At 40.5% G+C, this 25345-nt stretch overlaps 1 protein-coding gene across 14 annotated transcripts in view; it reads right to left on the bottom strand.

Annotated features, from left to right (window-relative positions):
- TACC2 (transforming acidic coiled-coil containing protein 2) overlaps positions 1 to 24922 on the bottom strand; it is a 127625-nt gene extending 102703 nt beyond the window's left edge. For 12 of the 14 annotated variants that reach the window (XM_074545330.1, XM_074545337.1, XM_074545334.1 and 9 more), the window contains exons 1-3: positions 24777 to 24922; positions 15340 to 15471; positions 10598 to 10675 (exon numbers count right to left, since the gene is read on the bottom strand). In XM_074545330.1, the coding sequence (XP_074401431.1) occupies positions 10598 to 10630 (33 nt within the window). In that variant the 5' untranslated portion in view covers positions 10631 to 10675; positions 15340 to 15471; positions 24777 to 24922. The remainder of the gene's footprint in view (positions 1 to 10597; positions 10676 to 15339; positions 15472 to 24776) is intronic. The other 2 variants (XM_026795214.2, XM_074545331.1) reach the window with 2 other exon arrangements.
- Between the last annotated feature and the right edge of the window lie 423 nt (positions 24923 to 25345).

The raw sequence follows: 25345 nt of genomic DNA, 5'->3' as shown, positions 1-25345 counted from the left end.
GGCACTCATAATATCAGCAGCATATCTGGAGTTAAGTTAAAGCCAATGGCACTTGAATCCAAGTCCAGATTCCTTCCCTCCCACTTCAACAAAGCTCAGAATGCCTCTGAATTGAAACAGAGGGTTTGATTCTTCACCAGGCTGCCCTTCTCTGCTAACAGTGCCAGGAAATGCTGCAGTTTCTCTAGTGACAGCTAGAAATGCTATTCCACAACTGTGGCCATGCTGCATCACCTCTTCTCACAGGGAAATAATTACCAGGCATCTCCATCCATGGAGATATGCCTTACATGAGTGGATTTTTTGTTTTGTTTTTATTGCAAATTATTGGTTTTGCTGCAGGGAGGAAGAGAGTCCTGGGCAAGCGCCAGGGTTACATCAGTTAGTGAGTGGCACCTTCCTACTGGACTTTTTTTGGAAGAAGTATCTTTAGAACATGAAGAAGAACTGGAAAAAGCAGTCCTGAACAGTAGCTGAGGATGCTCTTTGAGCATAGAAAGAGAACTAGAGCAATGGAGAGAAACAAGTGAAAAGCAAAAAAGTCTGAATGAAGGCCTTTATCAAATCCTCTGGCACATCAAGCAAGAGTTAAAAAGAAGGAAAGCTGCTTCACCAAATCACCCTTAACATAAAGTCACTGCGGTTTTAATTCTTAAATTAAAAACAACCCAAAACCTGTGTTTTTAATTCTCAATTCTAGCTGTGAGAAGCCTAAGGCACCCTTAACCTAAAGCCACATAAGTGTATTTACTGATGGCAGAGCACTGCAGGGCAACACCAGAGACTGAAAGCAGAAAAGTACACAATTCCATCTCATCTCTTGGGGTTTTCTTCACTCATTTGAATGTTTGTTTTGCTCTAGCAGCAGTCAGTAAATTGCAGAGAGCTGCTGTTGAGAGGATTACCCTGCTCTGTGTGAACACGGCGTGCTGCCACTCAGCCAAGAGCTGCTGGAGCTCAGACACCCAGTGGACAAGCACAGTGTAAGGAGCAACTGAGAAGGTCAGGGCACGCTGAAAATACAAAAATACTGCCTTTATACTTAAGATAAATTTGATTAACTCTCATATCCTCTGCCTCTCCCTGGAGGAGCCCCTTCACTACAGGTTTGTTCTCCTTTATCTCTCTGTGTTCGTCTGGGAGAGACCAAGGGCTCTTGGTTTCATGGTCATGAAGCACTTACCCAGCATGTGCTGACATCTGGCATTCAGAATATTTATATAAGTATGTATGTTGGCTGCAAACCCAGAGTATATGGCAAAAAAATACTAGAACATCAAGAGTTATACGAGGAAATTTGTTTCCTTCAGCCAGAGTGGAAAAAAAATAAGAGCTGAGTGAGCTTGCAGGGCTCTATTCTGATTTTGGTGCAGAGTTTTGGGCAGCCTTGCTTTTGCTTGCATAAGAAATATGTGTGGAGAGTTTATTTCAGTATGCAGAGAGAAAGAGTATGAAAAAAATAAATTAAAGTTATTAAATGAATTTTCAGGAAAACCCCAATGAGTGGCTGGGTAAATTCCCACCCAGCCAGGTGAGGCAGCCACAGTGCCATGCTCTGGCTCAGTCCTGTATCCTGTCTCACTTTGGGAGGTACAGGTGGGCCAGATGCAGAGCTGGGACACAAACAAATGCCTCACAGTAGCAGCCAAATTAAAAAATCATTTTCAGGCCCCTTGCAGACAGAAATGACCTCCTTTACTTTCCCAGCAGGGCAGGCAGGGTCAGGAGAACCACACACAGAACCCCAAGAAATTAATCCAATTTATTAAATTGTCCAGATGCCTCCAGCAGTTGGCAACAGCAGTGAGAACTAATTATTCATTTTTTTCCTCCTTTCTGCTGCTGCCACCTCAGATTCTCTCAGCTGCTTTGGGTGCCAGGCAGGAGGAACACCTCACATCTCTCCTGACATGAAGAGCTGCATGTTTTGTCTCCTTCTCTAAATTTAACATTTAACATTTTCCATAGATTGTTTGAGGTCAGGGGACTGGTGGGTTTTTTGATGGGTTGATTGGTTTTGATTTTTTTGTTTGTTTGTTTGTTTTTAAATAGCTTTGTACTTTCAGGGAACTAATGTTTAAGAAGTTATAGTTCATCTCCAGGTGATCCCCTAAGTGACTGACTTTGGCCACAGAAAAATCTGATTCTTGTTCTTGCAGTTCATTACCAAATTTAACATGTATTAAAACAATTTTAGCAGCACAGGCCCTGTTGGAGCAGAGGAGTCTGAACTGTGGACACTTTATTTCTTTCCGTTGGATGTTTGAGTGATCAAAAAGCTGCTCTAATACCTAGTAAGGTAAAAGCACACACATATGTTCAAAAGAAACTCAAAAGAGTATTTTAGCCATAATCTAAAATAAATCTTAATGGAGATATTTACATGCAAAATGAACTACTTATATGACAAGATATAAAAAATCTTTATAGATTGGTTTTCTGCATTTAATGTACTCATGTAATCATACAAAAGAACAGGCTTTGTGAATCTAAGCCAGACAGCAGAAAAACATAATTCGATTTTTCGATTAAATTTTTAAAATTTAAACTAGTTATGCAAATCAGGTGCTGAACAAGCTTTGCAAAGAAAGCTTTTTAATTTTTTAATTAACATGCGTGAAAACAATTATAAAGACTGTGTTTTGTTCACAAGTACCATCAGACAGCTGCAGTTAAATAAATTACTTCTGAGTTCCAATACATGCATCCTCTGAAGTGATTGACTACAGAAGCTTGCAGCTAAATTTGTTCTATATTTGTTTCAAGTGTAAAAAGATTCTCATTATAAAGAGTTAGTTAACTGGAAGACTTAAATAATTATAATAAAAACCAGAACACAGAAGTTCTCAGCGTTTTTAAGTCTAGGCTAATTAAAAAAACCCAGCAACAAACCAACCAGCTTTGTCACAGAGAACATACAAACAACAGGAGGAAAACAAAACAGCTCAGACTTCTTCCCCCTTTATGGCAGCACAATATTTAAATGAATACAAGTGATTCTCCTGAAATATGCAATGTAATTTCCATTAAATCCTTCCAGAAGCACTGGAGTCTGCAAGAACACAAAGTAAATCTACAGGATCACTTTATTCTCCCAATGACTTTGAACAGGATGCTAAAATAAAAAAAATAAAAAATAAAAAAAAAGGAAGAGAACTCCATTAACACTGCAGCCAAAAGGATTATGTGCACGGCTGCACTGGAGTTATCACAGCAGAAAGAAATGCCTTTAATGCTTCCTTTTCCAGCACTGCTGGAACCTGCCAGAGCTCTGAGGAGCTCAGAGTGATCTTTGAGGGCTTACATTGAATTTCCATTCCCTCCAAGTCCCTCTGGTTTCATGGAGAGGAAGCTGGAGCAAGCCTTTACAAATCTCAGTCAATAAACCAGAAATTGCCTTTCCTTGTCCTCCATGTTTTCCATTACAAGGTGGAGGAAGGAGGTGTTTGAACAGGTTTTTTTTACAAAAAGTCTGCTGCTAGAGGTTGTTCACATGGTTGGGAAATCAGGATTTTTAAATGGTTCTTGAAACTTTTGAAGACAGAAAAGGTTTTTTGGACACCACCCTTTCACTCTTCTGGCTTTTGTTGTTGTTCTGTAGGAACAGTAGCCAAGCTATAAGTTGAGAGTTTTTTAAAACTTCATCTCTTTGGAGAGTCATTGTCTCTCCCTTGTTTGGAGAAGTGGTACCAAAATAAATAAGTAGACAGTGAGTGGATATTGCTTTAACAGCTGGAACTTTGGGTTAAAACCAGTGAACACCGGTCAGCAAAACCAGTGAGCCATCACAGAACAGTAACAAATTACTACCTAACACATTGGGCCACGAATTACACTAAAACTCAGCTTTATCACCTTGCAAGGGAGCTAAATGTGATTTTAGCAAACAGCTTGGTGCATTGCTGCCCCTTTGTGAGACTGGCTGGGGCACAGCAGCTTGCAGGGGATGCCTGCCCTGACCTCTTCTTGCTTTTCTCCCCAAGCACTGTGACTGCTCCATCAGTTGGGTGTAATTATGACATGATCAGATAGGAAGAGCAGACTCCATCCTCGAGGGAGTCTCTGTATAGGATTTTGCAATTACAGTAGATTTTTTCTTTAATCAGTAATGGTGTAATTTGCTGTTGCTTCTGGCGTGCTTTATTTGTCTCTCACGGGAGGAGAATTTTAAGTTCATACCTATTCTAATTAAAACCCTCAAAGGGGCAGGAATGCAAAAACTGGCATTGGCTTCTCACTTAATTTAATTTGCTTCTCTCAAATACAAGAAGCAAAGTTGTGATATGGTAACAATGGTATTTGAAAAATTCTTACATCTTTTGATTGCAAGCACCCATGACCTTCTCTTAGAGATAAAGGCTGTTTTTCCTGCTGAGAAACACCTCCTGAAATGACTCTGGCTGAGAACACAAAAATAAACACTGCTGTGTGTAGGGGTGGGTGTGTGTGCTTATATATTCACAGTCACCACCTTATCCTTGATTTAGCTTTTTCCCCAGAACACACAATCTCCTTTCAGCCACAGCAGGAACAATTCAAACCTTCAGGCTTCAGTGCTTGTGTTTATGACTCTTCCAGTCCACTGAGGGCACCAAATTGTTTTCTTTAGATTCTTGTAATGTCAACATGGGTGTCTTCTCAACCCCCTGAGACTCCTTGCTGTGTTGGAGGAATGTGCAGGGAGTTAATGGAACCTGGCTGTGTAACTCCTCCATGACTCTCCTGAACTTCACCTTCCCACCTGCCTGATGGGATCTGTGGTCAGCAAGCAAAGGAAAATTCAGAGTTAGCTTTGGGTCTTCACAGTTGTTTTCCTTTGTCCCTTTCCTGGTGTTTGGGGAGTGCCTGGATTGTTTTCTTAAGGATGGCAGGTGTATGAGATACAGCAGGAGAGAGAGAGAATAAAGCTGATGAACTTGGGAAGAAAATCTTCATCCCCGAACTTGCCATTTTCAGTCAGTATAGTTTTAGCTAATTCAGCTTTCTGCTGAGTGGTCCTCAGCAGCCTGGCAATGAGTGACTTGAGAAGATGCTGTTGGATTTAAGCACCATAGGAAAATGATCTCCAGGTTGAGTCCCAAACTCTGTTGTGCTTCCCAGCCAACAGTGTTTGCCTGCCTAGTCATTTCAGAGCTGTGGAAAATGCAGGTCCAACATTTTCACACTATTTTTTAAATGGAGAAACATAGTAAATAATTACAGAGGAACTTTATAAATATAATGTATTTTTCCTTTTCATCTCTACCCATAAATTCATATCCCATGAGAAACGATTATGACTTTGTGAAGGAAACTTTAACCATTAATTCAGAAGAGAAGGACCAGTCTCCCAACCTCCTTTTCACTACATTTTCAAATTAAGAACTCTGCCACCACTTTGAATCTTCTTCTTTCATCCCCTCTCCCTCACTCACAGGAAAGATGTAAATAATAATGTGAATAATAATTATTCATTGCAGTGAGAGGTGTTCCAGAAGTTGCTGCATTTGCATGAAAGGACATATAATTCTCTGGGAAAAACGTGTTCTTTTTGAGTAAACTCAAAGAAATACTTGACATTATTCACCATGGAATATTGGACCAGCAGTAATTACCATTGGAAGTAAGAATCAATTAATTAAAGTGATGGCTGGAGGTCTGTCAGGACTCTGTAAGCATCAGGAACAGACTGCAGCCAACTGAAGCAACATCCTGATATGCACTGGATGAAATGGAAGGAAAAATGAAAGAGAATCATAATTTAGGGAGCAAAAATTGTGTATCCCAGTGGACACAACAAACCCAGAGAGGAGCCCCTGTAGGGTAACAGAAAATCACATTAAAATGCTCCAGGCAAAATTTCTTTGCAGAAAATTGGGGATGAGTTTTTGTTCCCAGCTGACCATGAACAATGGGATGTACACAGATGTTACTGCACTGTTCAAAAGGTGTGTAAACACCCAGTTTGAGCCCCAGAGCTCACAGGGGTTTGCCCAGTTCCCATCTGTGGCATTGGAGGCTGATGCTGGGACAGAGCTGCTGCTGATCCCTGCAGCACCAGGGTCTGAAGGGAGATTCACTATCACAGCAATTACCCAGAGCCACTGTCACAGACATCCTTTATGGAAAATCCTTTCCTTAGGATTTTTCCTCCTGAGAAGCTGGGAGGCCTCAGGAACAAAATGTAAACAACAGTTATCTGCTGCTGTGGAATGCAACAGGTGCATCTGGGATTGGGCTCATGTGGTTGTTTCTAATTAATGGCCAATCACAGCTGGCTCAGACTCTCTGCCCGAGACACAAACCTTTGTTATTCATTCCTTCTTTTTCTATTCTTAGCCAGCCTTCTGATGAAATCCTTTCTTCTATTCTTTTAGTGTAGCTTTAATATAATATATATCATAAAATAATAAATCAAGCCTTCTGAAACATGGAGTCAGATCCTCGTCTCTTCCCTCATCCTCAGACCCCTGTGAACACCATCACAAGCCACCAGTTCAGAGGGACTGAAATCAGCTGAAAGATGGGAAAAGTAATAATGCAGAATATGAGCTGCAGGATGCTCAGCAGTCAGATTTGTTCCTAGGAAATAAGTGGAGAAATCTGAGCAGGATCACAGCAGGACAACTCCAGACAGCTCCAGACTCCTGAGAAGTTGTGGCCCCTCTGGCAAGTGTTGCCTGTCTTCCACATTTCACAGCAGAAAACAGGAACAAAAAGATAACCACACATTAAGATCTATGTTTAAAGATAAATGAACAGTAATAGAGATGTGGAATAACCAGCTTTGTTTGCTTTTTTTCTTATTTCAGAAAACCAAGAGGAAGAAAGGATAAAGCAAAATATGTAGAAATAACTTATGTCTAACTGACTTTGAAATTCCCTCTTCAACTCTGGGGCAGGAGATGCATTACTGGAACTTCAATTCAGCAGCAGTTTTCACCTTCAAAGAGCATTAAAATTACTTGGTGACTTTTACTTTCTGTAGTCATGAGAATATGACAGTGCTCCCCTTCAGAACTCTGGCAAGAATTAAAACCCTGAGTTAAAAGTATTCCATATTAGAAAATCCAGCCTATTCAAGTTTTACAAAATTTTATGCTCATGTCTCCAGTTATAAAGAACTCTTTCTGTTTTTAACATCTTCCACTCACCTCTTTAAAGTAAGAGCAAAAATGCCTTGGTAATGGAATCATTCTAGTAAAAATAAAGATAAAATACAGTCAGGGAAGTCAATAATAATCCTGTAACATGCAGCCACTTTGGGAGCTGTCTCTGAGCTCTCTGCACAGCCCTGGAGCAGCATGGATGAGGCTGGGACACATCTGGGGTCACTCTGCACCCCACAGACCATGTCCCTGCCTGTGTCTGACATTTTAGGGAGCAGATTTGTGGGTCCTGCTCAGCTTGGTCTCATTTCTAAGTGTGGCTTTATGTGATAGCACTGAGTCCAGACTACCCAGAGGTGCAGGGCTGAGGAAGTGCAGTCACATCAGCCTCTCTCAAAGTATTTTCCTTTTATTAAGGCCATGTGGGTGATTTTTGGACATTTGGCTGTCCAGAAAAGCCAGGGAAAAGAAGACAATGTCATTCCTCCACAACACTCAGTTCTTTTGGGTGGATTAAGAAAGATCTGTTTGATGGGCAGCACAACAGCTGAGACTTTCTACAGTTCCCTAAACTGCAGCACTTCCCATTAAAGAACACCTCCTTACTTCACCTGTATTTGTCCTGCTAAAGGCTAGACCTCAAGCATCAAACTGGGTCAAAGTATGTCTTCTTCCAGAATGCTTCTTTTTCAATTTGAAGACCTTTCTCTTCATGTGGAGTTTCACCATTCAAGGAAAATGCATCATAGAAACAGTTTACATTTTATTCAGCATAGGCCCAACAAGCTGTGCCACTGCAATAGGGCAGGGTACAATCCTAAAATCTCTCAGCAGTTTGGACTTGGTGTGCTTTACAGAGCATGGTTAGTATCAGTATATGTGGAATCACTCTGTTAAACATACTGCTGGCCCCAGCCTTGTTTTATCCAAGCATTTTCTTTGTTCATTGCCACTAAATTTAGCTGATATTCTCCTCAGAGGCTGGTCTCTACAAGCCAGATTGGGTATTTACTTTTTCTCCAAGTGTCTACTACAATCTTCCTAGTAGCACATTTATTCCACAGATCTTCCCACTCATTAAATGAGTTCTAAACTTAGCACAGGCTCTCCCAGCTTTAATGCAAACCATGTGTGAGGCTTCCAAATGACTCACGGAGAGCATGAGCCATGCAGGGGTGTTCTCTGATAAACACACAAATAAAAACAACTCAGACCAACTGGTTCTGAGCATAAGAACAAGCCCAGCTGAGCTATTTCAGTGGTGTTAGGGCTGGAAGGAAAGGCAGCCAGCAAAAGGGGTCAAGCACAGGCTGCTTCTCTAAAGCATTGATTGCTACTAAAGAAAAAAAAGTTAAAAGAAACCAGATTTTTTTTTTTTTTACAACTTGCTGAAAACTCAAATGTATCTGCCTTGCAAATGTGCAGCCAGTGTCACAAAACCCAAAAGCCAGAAGCAGATGCAGAAGAAAAGGAGCAGCCAAGGCTGGTGCTAACATTTTGAGTGCAAACCATGCAAACCAGGTTCATCATCCACTGCCTGCTGTGCTCCTTGGCTTGGTGGTGTAAGGATGGCTTTCTTGACATTGGGGAATTTCTGACTCAAAATCAAAATATTTAAGTTTTGTTGCTACTTCTTGTTATCTCTCTGTTAATGGTGGTTTTCAAAATAATTTGGATTCTTAGCATATTTTGCTTTGCTTTGGAGGGAGTTGGGTTGTCTTTTGTTTTGGTTTTTACAGTCTGAAAAGGAGACCAGAAGCTTCCTTTCCTTTTACAGGAGGTTTTTTACTACATTTCTTGATAAATTCAGTCATTTTTAAATAAAGTCTTCTCAGCCTCAGGATGACTCCTGAACAAATATATTTGACTTCCAAAAGCTTCCTGAGTGCAAGCTGTACCCTATGGAGAAGAAATTCTCATTACTTAGTTATAGAAATTAAGGCATTCCCCTCTTCCCAAACCTTGAGGAAAGCTGGGACCAAATCTTGGGCTAACAGTAAACCTTGGTAAGAATGACCACGAACTATGGAAGATTTTTCTTCTAGAAATGATTTATTAAAAGATTTGTAATAGTTGTAATAGTGATTGCCTTGAGAGGCTCCACTTTGCAATGCAGAAGGTGCAGCAGATCTGCTGATGCCTGAAGTGGAAGCAAAATCAATCCTAATGCATTTTAGCAGCTACCACAACAAAAGGAGGAGGAGAGGATAAAATTTATACCAGTGTTTTAATTGTTGAAATTAATGAATTGCAACTTCTATTCCAACTTGTATCAGCATGGAAATTTCTAATGTAATCGTACACCAGTAGCCAGAGCATTTCACTGCCTTCCTTTTGAAAATCTAAAAATAAGCCCCCAAACACCACCATGCATTAACAGCACACCCTGGGTGCAAATCCTGGATGGGGACACAGGCAGTGCAAGGTCATTTCTGAGCCAGGGGCAGCTGCTGTGTGCCAGGGCTCTGAGGGCACCACGGGCACTGCCCAGCTCCCAGGGCCTGCCCATGGCCCAGGACCCCATTTCAGCCTCCCAGGGCTGCCATCCCTGTGATGCCACAGGGCACACTGCTCCTGACCTGCCTGATGCTGGCGTGCCCCAGGCTGGGGTGCTGGCATGAGCCAGCCCTGCTAACAGAGTTAGTCTTCCTTTATTAGCACCTACATCCCATAAAAACCCTACACTATGTCAATCTGCTGATAATCAGGTGGCAATTAGATCACAGAAACAGAGAAGAGATGCAGTGGTCATCTGTGGGCTCATGATTCCAGCTGTGAGTCCGAGTCCTGAATTTGATGTTGATTTTTGAGGGTAAAAGCTTCCCTAAATGTGAAGTGGTGTCACAGACATCTTTTATCAAAAATCCTTTCCTTAGGATTTTTCCTCCTGAGAAGCTGAGAGGCCTCAGGAACAAAATGTAAACAGTGATTATCTGCTGCTGTGGAATGCAACAGGGGCATCTGTGATTGGTCTCATGTGGTTGTTTCTAATTAATGGCCAATCACAGTCAGCTGGCTTGGACTCTCTGTCCAAGACACAAACCTTTGTTATCATTCTTTCTTTCTCTATTCTTAGCCAGCCTTCTGATGAAATCCTTTCTTCTATTCTTTTAGTATGTTTTTAATATATATCATAAAATAATAAATCAGCCTTCTGAAACATGGAGTCAGATCCTCATCTCTTCCCTCATCCTCAGACCCCTGTGAGCACTGTCACAGAGTGGGGAGGCAATATAAGGAAATATTTGCTGTGATTATTTTCCCAGTAGTAACTCCTAAATGTCAGTAACAACTCCACTGCCCAAACAGTGCTCTGATGCTTCGGAGCACTGTCATTGCCAAAGGAAAAAACCACACCAAGCTGCTTTCAATTACCATTAATGACACTTAAATATGAGTGTAATGGGGAGCAGAAGATAAATATGGGGTAGGTGGCCCGTGGAAGCAGTTTCTGAAGGGTTTGCTCCAGGCCAGGAGGGGAGGAGGAACAATTGCCCAGTCACGCTCACCTCATTCTCTGCACTGCTGTTCTCGTTGCCCATCTCAACTCTGATGTCCAGGATCACACAGCAATTAAAGAAAGATCACTGGAATAAAAGAAAAAGCTCTTAATGTGCTGTAAAAAAAAACCACCAAACCAAAATAAAACAACAAAAAACCCTGGAAATTGTGAAGGGCTGTCACCTCAGCCACCCAGCCAGTTGCCCTTTCTGACATTCAGTCTTAAAATGATTCTAAGTCATAAACTGGGGGAAAAGAACCCTTAATGCTTTTATTTCCTCATGTCTCTCTGCTGTCTTCTGGAAAGACAATCCTTGAAATTCAATTTTGTTACTCTGGATTATCCCATGACATTTGAACATGCCAAAGAAAGACATTTCCTTGCCAAAGTCACTTTGCATGGACAGCCCATAGGAAAGCCTTACTGGTTTAACTGTATTCAAACCATTTTTATTTTTTTAAATTCCTGACCAAGCTGCTAGCTCACATTGTCAGAACCATGGTGTTAAACCTGAATATCACTGTAACAAAGAATTTTCAATCAAAGCACTCAGAGAAAGAGTAAATGGATTTTTTTCTCCGGATCACTGGCATCATTCCCTGCTTTTCTTAGGCATTATTCTGTTACAATGTTGTGTTCTAAACAGATCCTTTAGACTTAAGAGGATCTGCCTACCATAATTACTATTGGTTTTATACTAGTTCAGTTCTAATTATTTAATTTCAAAAAAATCTTTGAGCAGTTCTAGAGTTAAGTGTCTCCCCAGGCATCATTGATTTCTTTTTTTTTTTTTTTTTTAAAGGTAATAGTAAAAGTAATACCAGAGATTAAAATAGTAAAAGTCCATACCAGAGATTCACTTACAGACATTCCTGTCCTAGACATTTTATTTGGGGGCTCATGCATTGAAATTCATTGTATTTATTGTATTACTGAATAGGTGAAAAATACACATTATTACAATCTCTTCAGTTGTTTTTTTCCCCAGAGAATTTGGGATTGTTCTGCAGCGTGTGTCAAGAAAAACTCCATTAAAGTTAGGCTGTAAAAGGGAAATTGCACTTTGAATCCCAAGGAAACCATACAAGCTTTTAAGGAATGTTGTTACTTATTACTACAATACATTTCTTGAACTTGGAATATTATTTTTCTTCACAGGAGGTTTGGTGGTTTGGTGCTGTGTTTTAAGCTGTGTTCTGTTTAAACTTGATTGTCTTCAGGGGATACAGCAGTGCTTGAACTTGCTCCTGTTGGAGTCACTGGGGCCAGGATTGCACTTCCAGTGATTAATTAGCAGCGTGAGGTTTTATCTGCTGAGATTGCTGCCAAATCCTCCCCTGTTTTAAACAGTTTTAGAACTGTTTTGAAACAGTTCTGAGCTGTGCTGAAGGCTGGATATAACATTTTACATTTTCAAAATCACTGCTCCCAAAGTATGAAGTACTCCATTGTGGAGTAATGTACAAACACAAATATTCCCAGGCTCAGCCCAGTCAAGCGTTCCAAGACAACACATTAAAATTATAATATTTTAAGTGTGTATTGATATAATAAAGCATTCTCACACTGTTAGAGCTGCTGACTAAGGTTTAAATGCACAGGAGGGAAAGAATAACTCCACTATAGCCATATGCTTCCCTCAACAGCCAGCACAACTCTTCAAGAGTGAATATTGTGGCATTTCTGTTCCCCTGACCTGCTGAGCTTTTCTCTTCCCAGATCTTTTTCTGTGCCTACAGACATCATGTGAAAACACCTGAAAATTCAGACTGTGCCCTCACAAGCACTTGCAGTAATAACATAAACTGGGGAATTAATGAAATCTCCCAAATTCCCATGGAATTCTTTAGTTAGTAGGAGTGGGGTCTTATATATCAATTGTGCAAAATGCAGATTTTGCTCTTCAAGTTCTTCAATAGATTAGCCAATGTATGTCATAATGTTGTCCTATTTATTTTAGAGTAAATTCACTCCAGTGAACAATGTGCTGTCAATATTTCTGCACCAGCTCAGCCACACTGACTGTTAAGGACAGCAGCTGCTAATAGAGGCCAAAGTTCTAATATTGAGTTGAAAGATAACAATACTTTTTTTACAGTTTTTAAATTAAAATGCACAGGAATCAAAGTAGAAAATGACAAGAGCACAGCAGAAGTGCCAGCTGTCAAAAATCTCCACTAACACATCGTATCATATTGTCTACCCACTCTTTTCTTTCCCTAGAGCATGAAATTTCACAATTTTCACACAATTCTCACATTACCATCTGCTTAATAATGAAGATAAATGTGATAAATAGGAAATAAAGACATTATAGACTTTCCAATAATGAAACAAGCAATAATAATATTAAAGTGTGAATTACATTGCAGAGTGCTAAGATCATTTTTTAGATTACAGTGTTACTGTAATCCTTTTTACATACATTATTGCTAAATCATTCAATGCACAAGCATTACTTAGGTTGCAAACTAAAAGTGCTTTATCATATGTATAGACTTTCAAATAAACATTACAAACATGCTAAAAATCCATCCATGAAATAAACATAGCTTAACCAAGAGATAATATTCATCATCTTTTTACAGTATCTTTCACAATTTACATGTCATTATTGAAATTATTTGAACACAACATATCTCAGAAACAGCTCAAATTGGTCTGTTCAGCCTGCAAAGACTTTTGAGCTGCACAACTCCAAAGTCATTTTCTGACATGGCTTTTTGAGCTGAACAAGGGGAAGCAAACAAGAGGATGTTGAACGTTGCACTTACATTCCAGGATTCATCTGGCACCTCTGGCTTCACTGACGCTTTTAGAGCATGGCTTCAAACCATTCCTTCCATCTTCACCTCACCAGTTTTGCCCTGGTTTTCCTCCTACTTCTCCTCAGACTCATGAAATGCAGGCTTTCTCTCCGGGACCCACCTTCATAACCTGCTCAACAACCAAGCTGCCTCCACCCCAGGCGAGAGGGAAAACAAGTTACACCTCCTGAGCCCGGCCTCCCCCTGCTTGCCAGGCTGCTGAGCCTCCCTGCCTGCCAGAAATCCACTTTTCCACAAAAGCAACCCCAGAGAACATCAATTTTGGGTCAAACATATTTCACGTCTCTACCGTTTCTTGGCATGTGGTATCAGCGGTGCTTCTTGCAAAAATTGGTTCAGTGGAACTGTGTCAATAACGCACTGGAGTTATGTGTTGTTTTCAAGGGAAAATTAGTAATTGGGGAAAAGAAAACAAATTTATTCTGTATTTTGTGTCCAGGTTTGTTTATGTGTTTAAGCTCATCCTTCATTTTCTCATATTACCCTTGAAAGCTGTCAGAAATACCTGCTAGCAAATGTTGATGTGCCTGTTCAGGTTATGGTGAAATCATTTCCCATTTAATCATCCTGAAGGGTGGAGACGTGACAAAAACCCTTTGAAATGTGATGTTGCAAGAAGTACTGGTTTATGGACGAGCTAATTGTTATTATTAACCCTGATTGTCCATTCCAGCAATGCTTCCACAAAACAAGAAATGCTTCCACAAACGGGTGCTCAGAAACACAGCTGGTAACCAAACACAGCGTATTTCTCATTAGTTGCAACTCCAAGGGATTCATGAGTTTCTGTAAACACCAGTGGTGCTTTTTGGGCCCACAAACCAAAGGAATGGGGCACCTTCGGTTTATTGCACCAGCAAGAGTGTGAGGCAGCATTGCTGAATCCAGTATGGAGAAGTCATACCTGGCATGGCCAAGGGGCAGGATTTCATAGGGCAGCAATATGTTGTCTGCTGACTTTTGTTCCACAAAATATTGGTGTCATAAAATCTATAAACTCCTGACTTGGAAACATAGAGCCTGTGATGAGCTGGAATGCACAGTTGCAAGATCAAGGGCTACATGAATAGCCCTGCCTTTTAAATCTTTCTTTTTTTTATGAAGTTGGTGATCCAACATTCTCTGGTCTCCCCAGCCCAGATCTGAATACAGTAAATCTGAAGTTCATAAATTCAAAGTTTTAATGTGTTCTTCCTTAAAACCAAAGAAGGGGGCATTGCACAATTGATTGTCTTATAGACAACAAATTATGCAATGTTTTTGTTTAGGCTCTCTGCCATGAATTTAAGAGCAGGGATCCTGTGGGAGCTCAGGAAAACACAAGTCTGGTAATATATCCTCACTTCTGCTAGCTGCATTATTTCCTCATCAAAACAAACTCACATTTGGGGCTATTCCATGTCTAAGCTAAAGCCAGAAAATGCCACAAAGTGAAAGTGAAGAAGCTGCCTTCCAAAACAATTGTCTGGCAGAAACTTTGGGGGAAAACAACCTTCAGTAATCTGTAGATGATGATTTCTGATTGTGTATTTTTATCAACACGCATGCAAAGCAGAATCCCTCTGTTTGGCTGAGTTGTGTGAGGTTTGCAAAGCCACACAGGCAGCTCCTGCACTGGTGACAGAGCTGAGAGCCCTGGGAATGAGGGCAGTGACACCAACACAGCCACAGTGCTCTGCCCTGTGAGCCTGTAACAACTGACAGCACTGCCATTGTGGCTTTGGCTCAGTCTCCTGACCCCCTCTCATGTCTAAATTGGGATTCGCTAATTCACTTCTACCCCAGCTATCCCTTCTTCACTGCAAGCTGTTCCCACCTCTGCAGAGGCTGAAGTGTAAACCACCAGCTCTGAGAGAATTCCCCATGCTCTGATGTCTCTGTTTATTCTCTTTGATTTTATGGTGGGGGAAGAAATACTCACATTGTGCTGCTTTACTGTTGTTGACTGGAATTTCCCCTGTGGTTCCTCATCCACTCTTCATGCTCATCCAGGGAGAGATTGTCTCTTCTTGATCAAAACAGGATTTAACCCAGGAGGACTGGAAGACTTAAACTAGGGGAAAATACAGCTCAGACTTAAAGGTAAGCTTTGTAGTGGGTTAATAAGTTATTATTTCAGTAATATCCAAATAATCTGTCATGAGTGATCAAATTTAATCCCAGTATATACAGTATTGGGTACACTTACCAACCATACTACACAGATATGTTAGTTTCTTGTATATTGAAGACATGCTACCTTAGGTATTTGTAGAAGACAATTTAGTTTGAGGTCATTTTACTTTAGGGTACAAATGCTGCCAATTTAAGTCAAAATGTTTTATGTTTCTTACTTTCACATGATTGATGCCACATATGAAATATTGCAAAGTTCTGCTGAAGCACTGAGCATACTATTACACACCAGCTGTTCCCACAGGCAAGAGAAGACAGGGAAGGTGTTCAGAATTTTACTCTACTCCAATCTTGATGTAATAGTGCAAAACTATTCCCAATTTCTGCATGTTCCAACAATATCACAGAGATCAGCAAGAACGACTGCCCTACGACAGTCCTTTGTCTTTTGCTTTCTCACAAATTCTAGAAGAGCAAATACAAAGATCTGGGGGGGAAACCATAGCCCACCATGAGAATTAATGAACAAGTAATGATTTTCAAGTGCACAACTTGATGGGGAGGAGGTTGCTTGGTAACATCAGCAGCTGGAGCTGCTGTAAAGCCGTGAGGTCGCTTGGCAACACTTGGAAATCTGAGCTGGATTTTTGGGAGAGTTGTGAAATTGTGTTTTTGTGCCCTTCCCCCAGGAAAACCAGATCTCTGCCTATGGACAGCACATCACTGAGCCCGTGCAGGACTGAGATTCACGGGACAGCAGAGGATGCAGCCCAGCCTTGGCTGATGTGCTCCACTTCATGTACAAGTGTGAAAGAGAAGAAGCAGGGATGCTGAGTTCCTGCCACTCTGTACCAAAACAGGTTATGAAAGTTAAAAATTATTCTTCCCATTTCTGGCTTATTTTCAATCAGGATGATTGAAACCTGATTCAACCTGGCCTGGAAAAATCTAATTGGTGACATACTTCCATTGCTTCTAATCAGCCCCATGTGGCACTTCAGGGCACTCCTGCCTCCTTCAGATGTTGATGTTTTATGGCACAAAAGTGCAGAAGAAGACACATATTTCTTTGGAGATTAATGGACTTGCCCAAGGTTAAAAAGCTGGCCAAGTGGCAGAACTAGGATGCCAGCACTGGCTCCCTCAGCATGCTGCAGTTACCAGAGCCTGCTGGAATTTGAGTTAATGTTATAGGAACTTCCACCAGGAGGTGCCTTTCCTAAGGAAACATGGGGGTGCTAAATAATTTTGGTTTACTTTCCATCTAGTAATATTTTCCCAGCTGAAAAAAGAAAGTCTGTCATTTCAGCTCTTAACAGAACTTTCCTAATACTGTATAGTTTCAAGCAATAATAATTAAAAGTGATTATGGGAATCTTAAGTGTGATTCTGTTGTATTCTACTTATCCCCTAGCTGCCTCTCTGGAAGACATGGGGTCTCAGATAATTTTGTGTTTTATCTGCTAGTCCCATGAGGATGCCATGGCTACCTTGGGGTGCCTAAAGTGGTGCTCAATGCCTACATCTGTGGATCTCAATAATCTTTCCCTTCTGCATTAAGCATTAAATGTTTTCAGGTCACGTACATTCCCTTCTGCTGCTCTGGTTGCAGATGTCAAAAGAACTGCATAGGGCTTAGTCCTTAAAGTGATGCCAAAAGTTTTTCATAAAATATATATGATCCAAACAAGAATATCCAAGCATTGGAACGTTTCTCTTTCCAAACCACATTTATACCAGCAGTTTTTCAGCAGATTCCATATGCAGCACTTCAGCCAGTGGGGAGGCTGTGGATGCAGACAAAACACAGCTCTGTGCGCTCTCTCTCCATGCCCACATGCACATTCCAGCTCTGGAGAGCTGGACACAGATTCCCATTTAAGTTCTGAACACCAGCACCAGCTGATGGGGCTTGGGAGCTATAGGAGAGGCTGACTTACACAGCTGACCTGGTCAATCTGTGCCTATCATTGTGCAGGACTGCAAAATATTTCCTTATTATTACTGCTGGCCTTTTATAAACAGCTAATTATGACTTATAAACAGTATCTCCCCAACACTTGTCTTATGAGCCATATATCACTGTATAAATCAGGTCCATAGCCAACCTGACAAAGTTTACATGTGTTTTCACACTCTAAATGCAAACAGTCATTCAGTCAAAGTGAGGAATTTCTGTTCCTAAAGCTCCCAGCTGAGGCTGGAAGAACATGTCCTGTGACCTGGGGCAAAATTCTGGAAGTAGGGATTCCAGAATTTTTAGAACTTGCTCTCTGCTCCTCAAGCTGGTCTGCCTGCTCTGGTGTCTAGTCTCAGCACTGGGAATGGTGGGACACAACTCAGAGAGACAAAAATCCACATTATGTGAGGCAGAGGAAGAAACAAGGTGGGGATCAGTTGGTTTAACATGTCTAGAGGCACACGTAGGGCCTGGGAAGAATGCATCACAGGATGAATTATTTCTTTCACAGAATTCACAGAATTTCTGGATTGGAAGAGACCTTCAAGATCACCAAGTCCAACCCAGCCCCAAGAGCTCAACTGAACCCTGGCCCCCAGTGCCACATCCAGGCTTTGTTAACACACCCAGGGATGGGGACTGCACCACCTCCCTGGGCAGCCATTCCAGAACTTTATCACTCTATTTTCCCTGATATCCAGCCTGCATTTCCCTTGGGGATGTGTGCTCTGGTTGTGTCAGTGCTGCTGCAGACAGAGCCCTGCCCCAGCTGAGCACAGGCACCTTTCAGGAGCTGTGAGAGTGATGGGGGCAGCCCTGAGTCTCCTTTTCTGCAGCCTGAGCAGAAGGGGTTCCTCACATAATTTGTGTTCCAATACCCTTCTTGCCTCTTTTCAGGTCCTTCCTCCTTCAAATTATTTTTCTTGCTTTCCCTTCTGAGTTTACCTCAGTAAACTTCTGTTCTGTTCTGTTCCTTCTGTTCATGCATTCCCTTTTTTCTCCTCCCTTTCTCCACGAGGCTCAGTGGGAATACAAGGCAGAGCAGAGTTGCCACGGGCACTGGTTTTTCTGAGAGCTGAGGGGCAGGCAGGGAAGAGCAGATCAGGGGGAAGGGGCTCCCTCCTGCTTGTTCTGCTTTAGCTCTGGGGTCTGAAGCAGCTGCCAGCACTGTCTCTCCTAGCTGTGGATGGCAGCAGTATTTAATCTCCCCTTTCCTGGCCTGAGGTGTGTGTTGACATGTCAGGCTTGGCAGGTTGCAGCTGCTCTCTGGGCTTTGTGCTCACATACCCTCCGTGCCCACACAAATACCCCAGGAGAGGAGAACTCTCCTCGGGCTCCTGGAAAGCCTCCAGCACTCAGGGACTCTCCTCAGGATGTTTATTGGTTTTATTTCTGCTGACACAACACAGGTACACAGCCACCTACCACACAGTCACATACATATACACGTGCATACATGAAATATTCCATATATAAATGCAGATATCTTATGCAGATTATATCCTTCATGCTCAGTTAGAGGCCATGTAGCCTGAGGCTGTTTCTAATAATTTCATCATAGCTGTTAGATCACTGAGTGAGAATAAATTAGATAAAAACTCAGCTATTGAATATTTTGCAGTTGTCAATACTCTTACTCGAGAAATGCTGTGTTTTGTCAGTACTGAGAGCAGGCCGTGAAAATAAACCTCTCAGGAGAGCTGCACACCAAGACAACTTGTTAATGGCCAGACAGGGGTTAGATTTCATATTCTGGTCCAAGCAAGTGTATTAGGTTTTTGCAGGACTAACTCTGGGAACTGAGTCACTGACCTCTGAAATTGCAGTCAAGATAGTGTTCCTAAGTTGTTTACAAAGAGTCCCAAGTTTGGATGAAAAATATTTACTTTGAAACTAAATTTGTTGAGTTTATTCAGTCTTCTGCACCTTGAAAAAGTTAGATTTAGTAAACACAACACTTAGGTGCACTCTGAGCATTTAGTTGGATTACTGTGCAAGTTCCTTACCAATTCACAAAGCAGGAGAAAGCTGCTGACATTTGAGAAAAGCAGAAATTGAGGCACAGGGGAGTTGAGTGATCAGGCTGTTAATATGTAATCCTGGGCTAAGCAGGAAAGTACAGCTGGTGTTCAGCCCTCAGAATCATGATACAGAATGAAGACGATTACTGGTTTGATTTGGCATGACTGTTCTAAAAGATTTTCTATTTTACATGGAATATTCCCTGGGTTATGGACTTTTCTAAGTATGATCTAACCCTGCACAAGAAGACTCCATCAGATTTCAAGGCTAATCAGGACCAAAATGTTTCCTAGGTTTATTTGTAAGGTCACAAGAACAGTTTTGTGCAGAGTAGCATCATCCATAAATAAATTAAAAAAAAAAACCAAAACAACAACCCAAAAAAGGCTAAAATAAATTTATGTGCTTTTTTCCAAAGGATAATAATTGCATACTAATAAGAATGTTTCATTCCAGACATTACCATAGTTTCATACCTGTTAACATGTTAAAACTAATGTAATGAATGAATGTTTACGCTATAAACATAATTATATATAAATTATAAATTATAAACCTATTTTCCTATAAATCTATAAATTATAAATTTATTTTCCCCATGATTCCTTTGATTCAACTAAGAAGAATTGCAAAACAAGATTTAGAGGAGTCAGTTACAGCCAGTCTTCCATGTATTTATGATGCCCTGGTGACAACAAAATGCCTGAACTGCATTATCACCCTCCAGACCAGGTTTGATGTTTGCCTTTGTGGCAGTGGCTTTTTTAGAAGATGATCTAATGCCGTGCTGGTGGGAAGGGGTCCTGGTGATCCCTGGTGGTTGGTGGAGATAAAGTTTCCTAAGCTGCTCACTGTTGTTACAGATGGCACAACTCTTCATCCTCCTGACAGACCTAAACCTAATCAGCTTCACCTAATGACAGATTTAAACTCTTATAACTTATTGCCTTCCCCAGCTGAGTCTCCACTATTTATATTCATGCTCTCATTTTCCACTCGTTTTCCACAATATCCAGTTTCAGAAGTTGACTCTTAATTTACAGGTGTATTTTTTCATTGGCATTTCATCATCATTAAGGAACATGCCAGTTGCAGGCTTTACAGTACCTTAACTCAATCTCAGGTTTGGTTTGGGGAGGGTTCCCTGGAGACCAGGCTCACAAAATAGTTTTGATACATAATTATGCACTACACTGGCACTTCTAAGCAGGGATTATAACCTTGAATATATAAAAATTCTGCTTTAAATAGGAAAACATGACAGCGTGCAGGCAACAAAGTACCAGTCACCAGTGCCAAAATATGGATATTAAACATATTTCAAGCCAGTGGAATGAGCACAAAATAAGGCCTACAATTGTTTGTCCAGTTTAAAGTTCATATGAATAAAGATTTAGGTTTCTTCTCACATAGGTACCCAAATGTGAGTCTTTTGCTCTTGTTTGAGAAAACTCTTAAAGATTACTTGGTAAACTCCTGTGCATCTAGAAAAGAGTAATCTTCTCTGAAAAGTGTGATAGCCCATCGACTGACTCTTCAAAACTCTTCATAGGTAAGAACAGAACTTGTCACAAAATGATAATATGAGACTGTACAATACATTAGTGTAAAAGGATCAAGTATAATTCCTGAAACTCTTGAAATCTTTTTACCAGTAGAAATGGTTTAATAGTGCCATGACTGAAATATTTGTTTTGGGCTGGTGAGTCTTCATGCAGGAACTAAATATTGCATATAGGACAACTACGAAATGTTAAGGCTTGTTTATTAGAATTCAAGAATATTTCCATCATCAGTGCTCCTGACACATTTCACCCCTGGGTGTGAGCATTTTGTGATTTAAGAGTCTATCAAAGAAACTGAAAAAAAGCCCCACTTTATGTAGGCCATGAATTTAAACCTCCTGCCCCTTGCATCATGCAGAGATTTTCATATGGGTTCAATAAAACTGTGCAATGCTCCAAAAGTGTGGCTAAAATCAGGTCTTTCTCATCAAGAAAGTGGTTAAGTGTAATTTTCAGTTTACAGCTGCAAGTTGCATGGAAACTGTGAGTAACAGCAAAAAGTAAAAAGGAGGCATGCAACTGAGCACAACAGATACTAATAATGACTGTATTTTCAATAGTGTCAATATGCTGTAGATATAAAACACAGACACAGAAACACAGGCTGCAGATCTCACTGCTGTTAGAACTGACAGCTTTGCATAATGGAACACACACATCCCCCTGAAGTGCTGGAGAATAAAAACACACATTAAAATATGGGCAGATGAGGTCAAAACCTGCAGATTTATGAAGCTGTGCTGTGAAAACTGGGATTTTGATACTCATGAACAGCTTCTTTGTACTTTTTTCCCCCCTTCCCTTACTGCAGGAGTTTTGTTTCTGCCTTCAACCAGGAGTTGCTCACGATGTCAGTTTGTCAACATCAAAAATTGTTGGAGCTTCAGAAGATCCAGTAGGATCCTCTCTGCCTTTTTTGGAGGGTTTGTGAAAATGTGACAGTGAGCCCTCAGTGCACAGAAATGGTGCTGTTTGGCTGACACTTCACAGAATCACAGAAAACAGAGCTGAGGAAAAATCCTTCCCTATTTTAGAGGTATTTTTTTACAAGTCTGTTGGAGGAAACACATTTTGGGATGGGACAAAATGTTCTGAAATAATATTTACCAAAGAATTCCTTTGTCTCAGTTTGTCAATTCCTCAGATCTACTCTGCAGAAACATCAATAGTGTTGGTTCACTGATAAAGTTTTCTGGTTTATTTCATTGTTTCTAAGGAGATAATCTCATCATCCTGCTTTCTTACTCACAATTCTACTGCTCATGTTCCCTTCTAAAATATTCCTGTAGAAAATATGACAGCTGTTCATATCAAAACAAAAACATTAGCACTATATTAATCACAGTATGTTTTGGTAGCAGGAAAAAACTGTTTTCACCCAGTCAGGTTGCCATGAACCTGCAAATATTTTCTGATTACTTATACTCAGAAAAGCAGATTTCATCTAGGTAATAAAATAAATCATTCTTACCTTTTATTTATGCACAGACCCATTAAAATCCTACAAAGCTCCCTGCAGCACACTACTGTTTACACATGAAGCAAATAAATGTAAATATCTGAATCCATTTGCAGGGACTCAGAGCTGGCTGAAGCTTGGGTTTGACCAAGAATAAAGAGGGCTGGCTGGATCTTATGCTTGCTGGGAAAGCAGGGAAGTAAATGAGTCTGTCAAGTCCTAACTAGCATTTAATGACAAATTTAATTTGGCAAGAAGATATAGTTCAGTATTTTGTCAAGCTTGCTGAGGCTTGTATATTCTCTATATGGATCTTGACCAACTGCTGTATTTTCATAGGATCCTGCATTAAAGAACTTCTAATGAAAACATACAAAACTTCAATCAAACTGTGTTTCACCATGTGATTTTTAGAACTTAGAAAAGGATTATGTCAAGAAAAATAAAAACTATATTCTCTGATGGCTCAACTCTTATCCTGGCTGTCAGAAGTGCAGCTCTTCAAACCATTAGTTTCTGCAATTAAATGTGGAATCAATTAACGGCACTTAAGCCATTCATTTAGCATTAAGCCTAGATCATAGAATTAGGGTAAAATGTTTCTCTTTTCACACTTGTTATGGACTTTACTGATAAACCCCCAACTTTACAGATAAAACCCAACTACAGTGTAACTCAGGTCAGCTCAGACTGGCTTTTCCCCAGACTAGGTTGCCTCCCACAGATTGTTACAATGCTGGATGAAAGCACTCATTAGGAAATTCATGCATGTGCAAAGTGCCCTCTGATCTCCTTAGGCCAGGCCAGCCAGGCCTGTCATTGTCACAGGACTCTGCCTTAGAGATGGGAAAATGACTGCATGTGATGCAGATGCAGATGGAGATGTCAGGTTACTTAAAACTAAGCCTAAGGTCATCCATCCATAGGCCCATCTGCCTTTTCTGGTCAACTATCAGCATTTTTCCTGTCCAAAATCCTTATAAAATAAGATTTATAGGTTCTGAGTATTAGCATTGAATTAAAATTTGAATCTATAAGGAAAACATTTTGACATGAAGGAATGGATTTTTTTTTAACTCCTATATGTATATTGCAGGTTTCTAATTCATCTTTTGGGCTGTGTAAAGGGAAAATATTCTGCCTCTAAGTTGTTAGCAGCTTGATCTTAAATAGTTGGATAATGAAGACAAAATTCAAGCTATAAGCACTCTATTTTGAGAGATGTTGTGGGAAATATCTGCTTTATAATACAGATAGAAGCATGCCTGCCATTGTCATCCTTTGCCTGTCAATAAGATTGTTAGTTTTGCCTGAAGATAACCCCATTTTTTTAAGCTTGAAAAACAGTTTCCAAAACATTATGATAATGTAATTTATTGCTGTTCAGTGATAAAATCCTGAAATAACTGAAGTGGCCATGGACTTACGCACTGACAACAGATTTCAATGTCATGTCATCAACGTTAAAAACAGTAACAATTAAATTTTTGCTCATCTTATTTTGATTTAATTGGTTCTCCTTAGCGGGTAAGACTGGAACTGACTTCAGTTACCTGAAGATCCGTAAGTTTTGGGTCACCAGAGTCAATATTGCACCTACAACTGCTCAGTGTTGTGTTTTACAGCCTGAAACAAACTTTGCTATGCATGAAAGACAAAACATCGTAGACAGCTGCTACTTCAGAACATCATCAAACATCTGCATAATCTGTCTAGAGAGCAGCCAGATTTCATTTCAGCCCTGAAATTCTGCATGAGAAACACACATCCTTGTTGTTACATGGCAACTTCAAAACAACAAGCAATCCTTTCTGACACAAACCCTCAGAGCTGTTTCTGCAAAAAAGAAGAACAAGTGGAAGAGAGCCACATTTAACAGCTCCAGCATTTGCAAATAGTTCTGACAGTCTGTAATGTTGTAACTTGTTTTTAAAACAGCTATTTTAGGACATGCACATTTAATGATCAGTCTCTTGGTCTTAGAGAGATACTGACTAAACAAGACATCATCCTGTAGACACGCTATATAGGGTATGGGATTGTAAAACAAGTTATACAAGAGATCATGAAACTATAGAACCTCAAAGGAGACACTCTTTTTTTCTGGTACAGAGAAAAAAAATTCTTTTACTTGTCAGACACTCCCTTTGCCTTTTTGTAATGTCTAAAACATAATTAGTAAACTGTTTTGAGTCTAGACATTTTTAAATTTAAAGAACTAATGAAAAATTACTTACCCAATTTTCCTCTAGACTAAAAATGAAAATGCACCACTCTGTCCCTGATTTTTATAACCTTCTGCACTCCTTCCCTCCTGGCTGGTGTGTGGATCCCCTTTCTCCCTGGATCACATGAAAGTGTTCTATTAATGTGAATTGGCTGATGTTTGAGAACACTATGCTGGAGAGCTATGAAGTGTAAGGAATCTGACCCAGGGAGCTGTGGGGCTCTGACACATCAGTTCTGCACAGGAATTCTCAGTTGCTGGATGGGAATGACAAGGGACAGGTCCTGTGCACTGGGTGCAGCACGTTGGCACTGTGTTGTTGTTGTTGGGATATGGATTTTTTTTAAATGCAGGGAGACAAGTTCCATGTTAAACCAATGTAACTGGGATTCTACTCTCTGGCTTTTTACTCCAGCGCTGTAACTTCCAAGTATCAGGATGTCCCTTTCACCTGACTTCACAAGCAAAGGTTGGGAAAATTCATCAATCTAGCACTTGACAAATGTAAATAACAACAGCACTGCTGAAAGTCACAGCTGCCTTGAGGAAACCTCTGCAAGGCAGCACTGCTCTGCATAT

This window comes from Zonotrichia albicollis, chromosome 7 (assembly GCF_047830755.1).
Source record: "Zonotrichia albicollis isolate bZonAlb1 chromosome 7, bZonAlb1.hap1, whole genome shotgun sequence".
NCBI lineage: Eukaryota > Metazoa > Chordata > Aves > Passeriformes > Passerellidae > Zonotrichia > Zonotrichia albicollis.
This window is presented reverse-complemented; position numbering and strand designations above follow the sequence as displayed.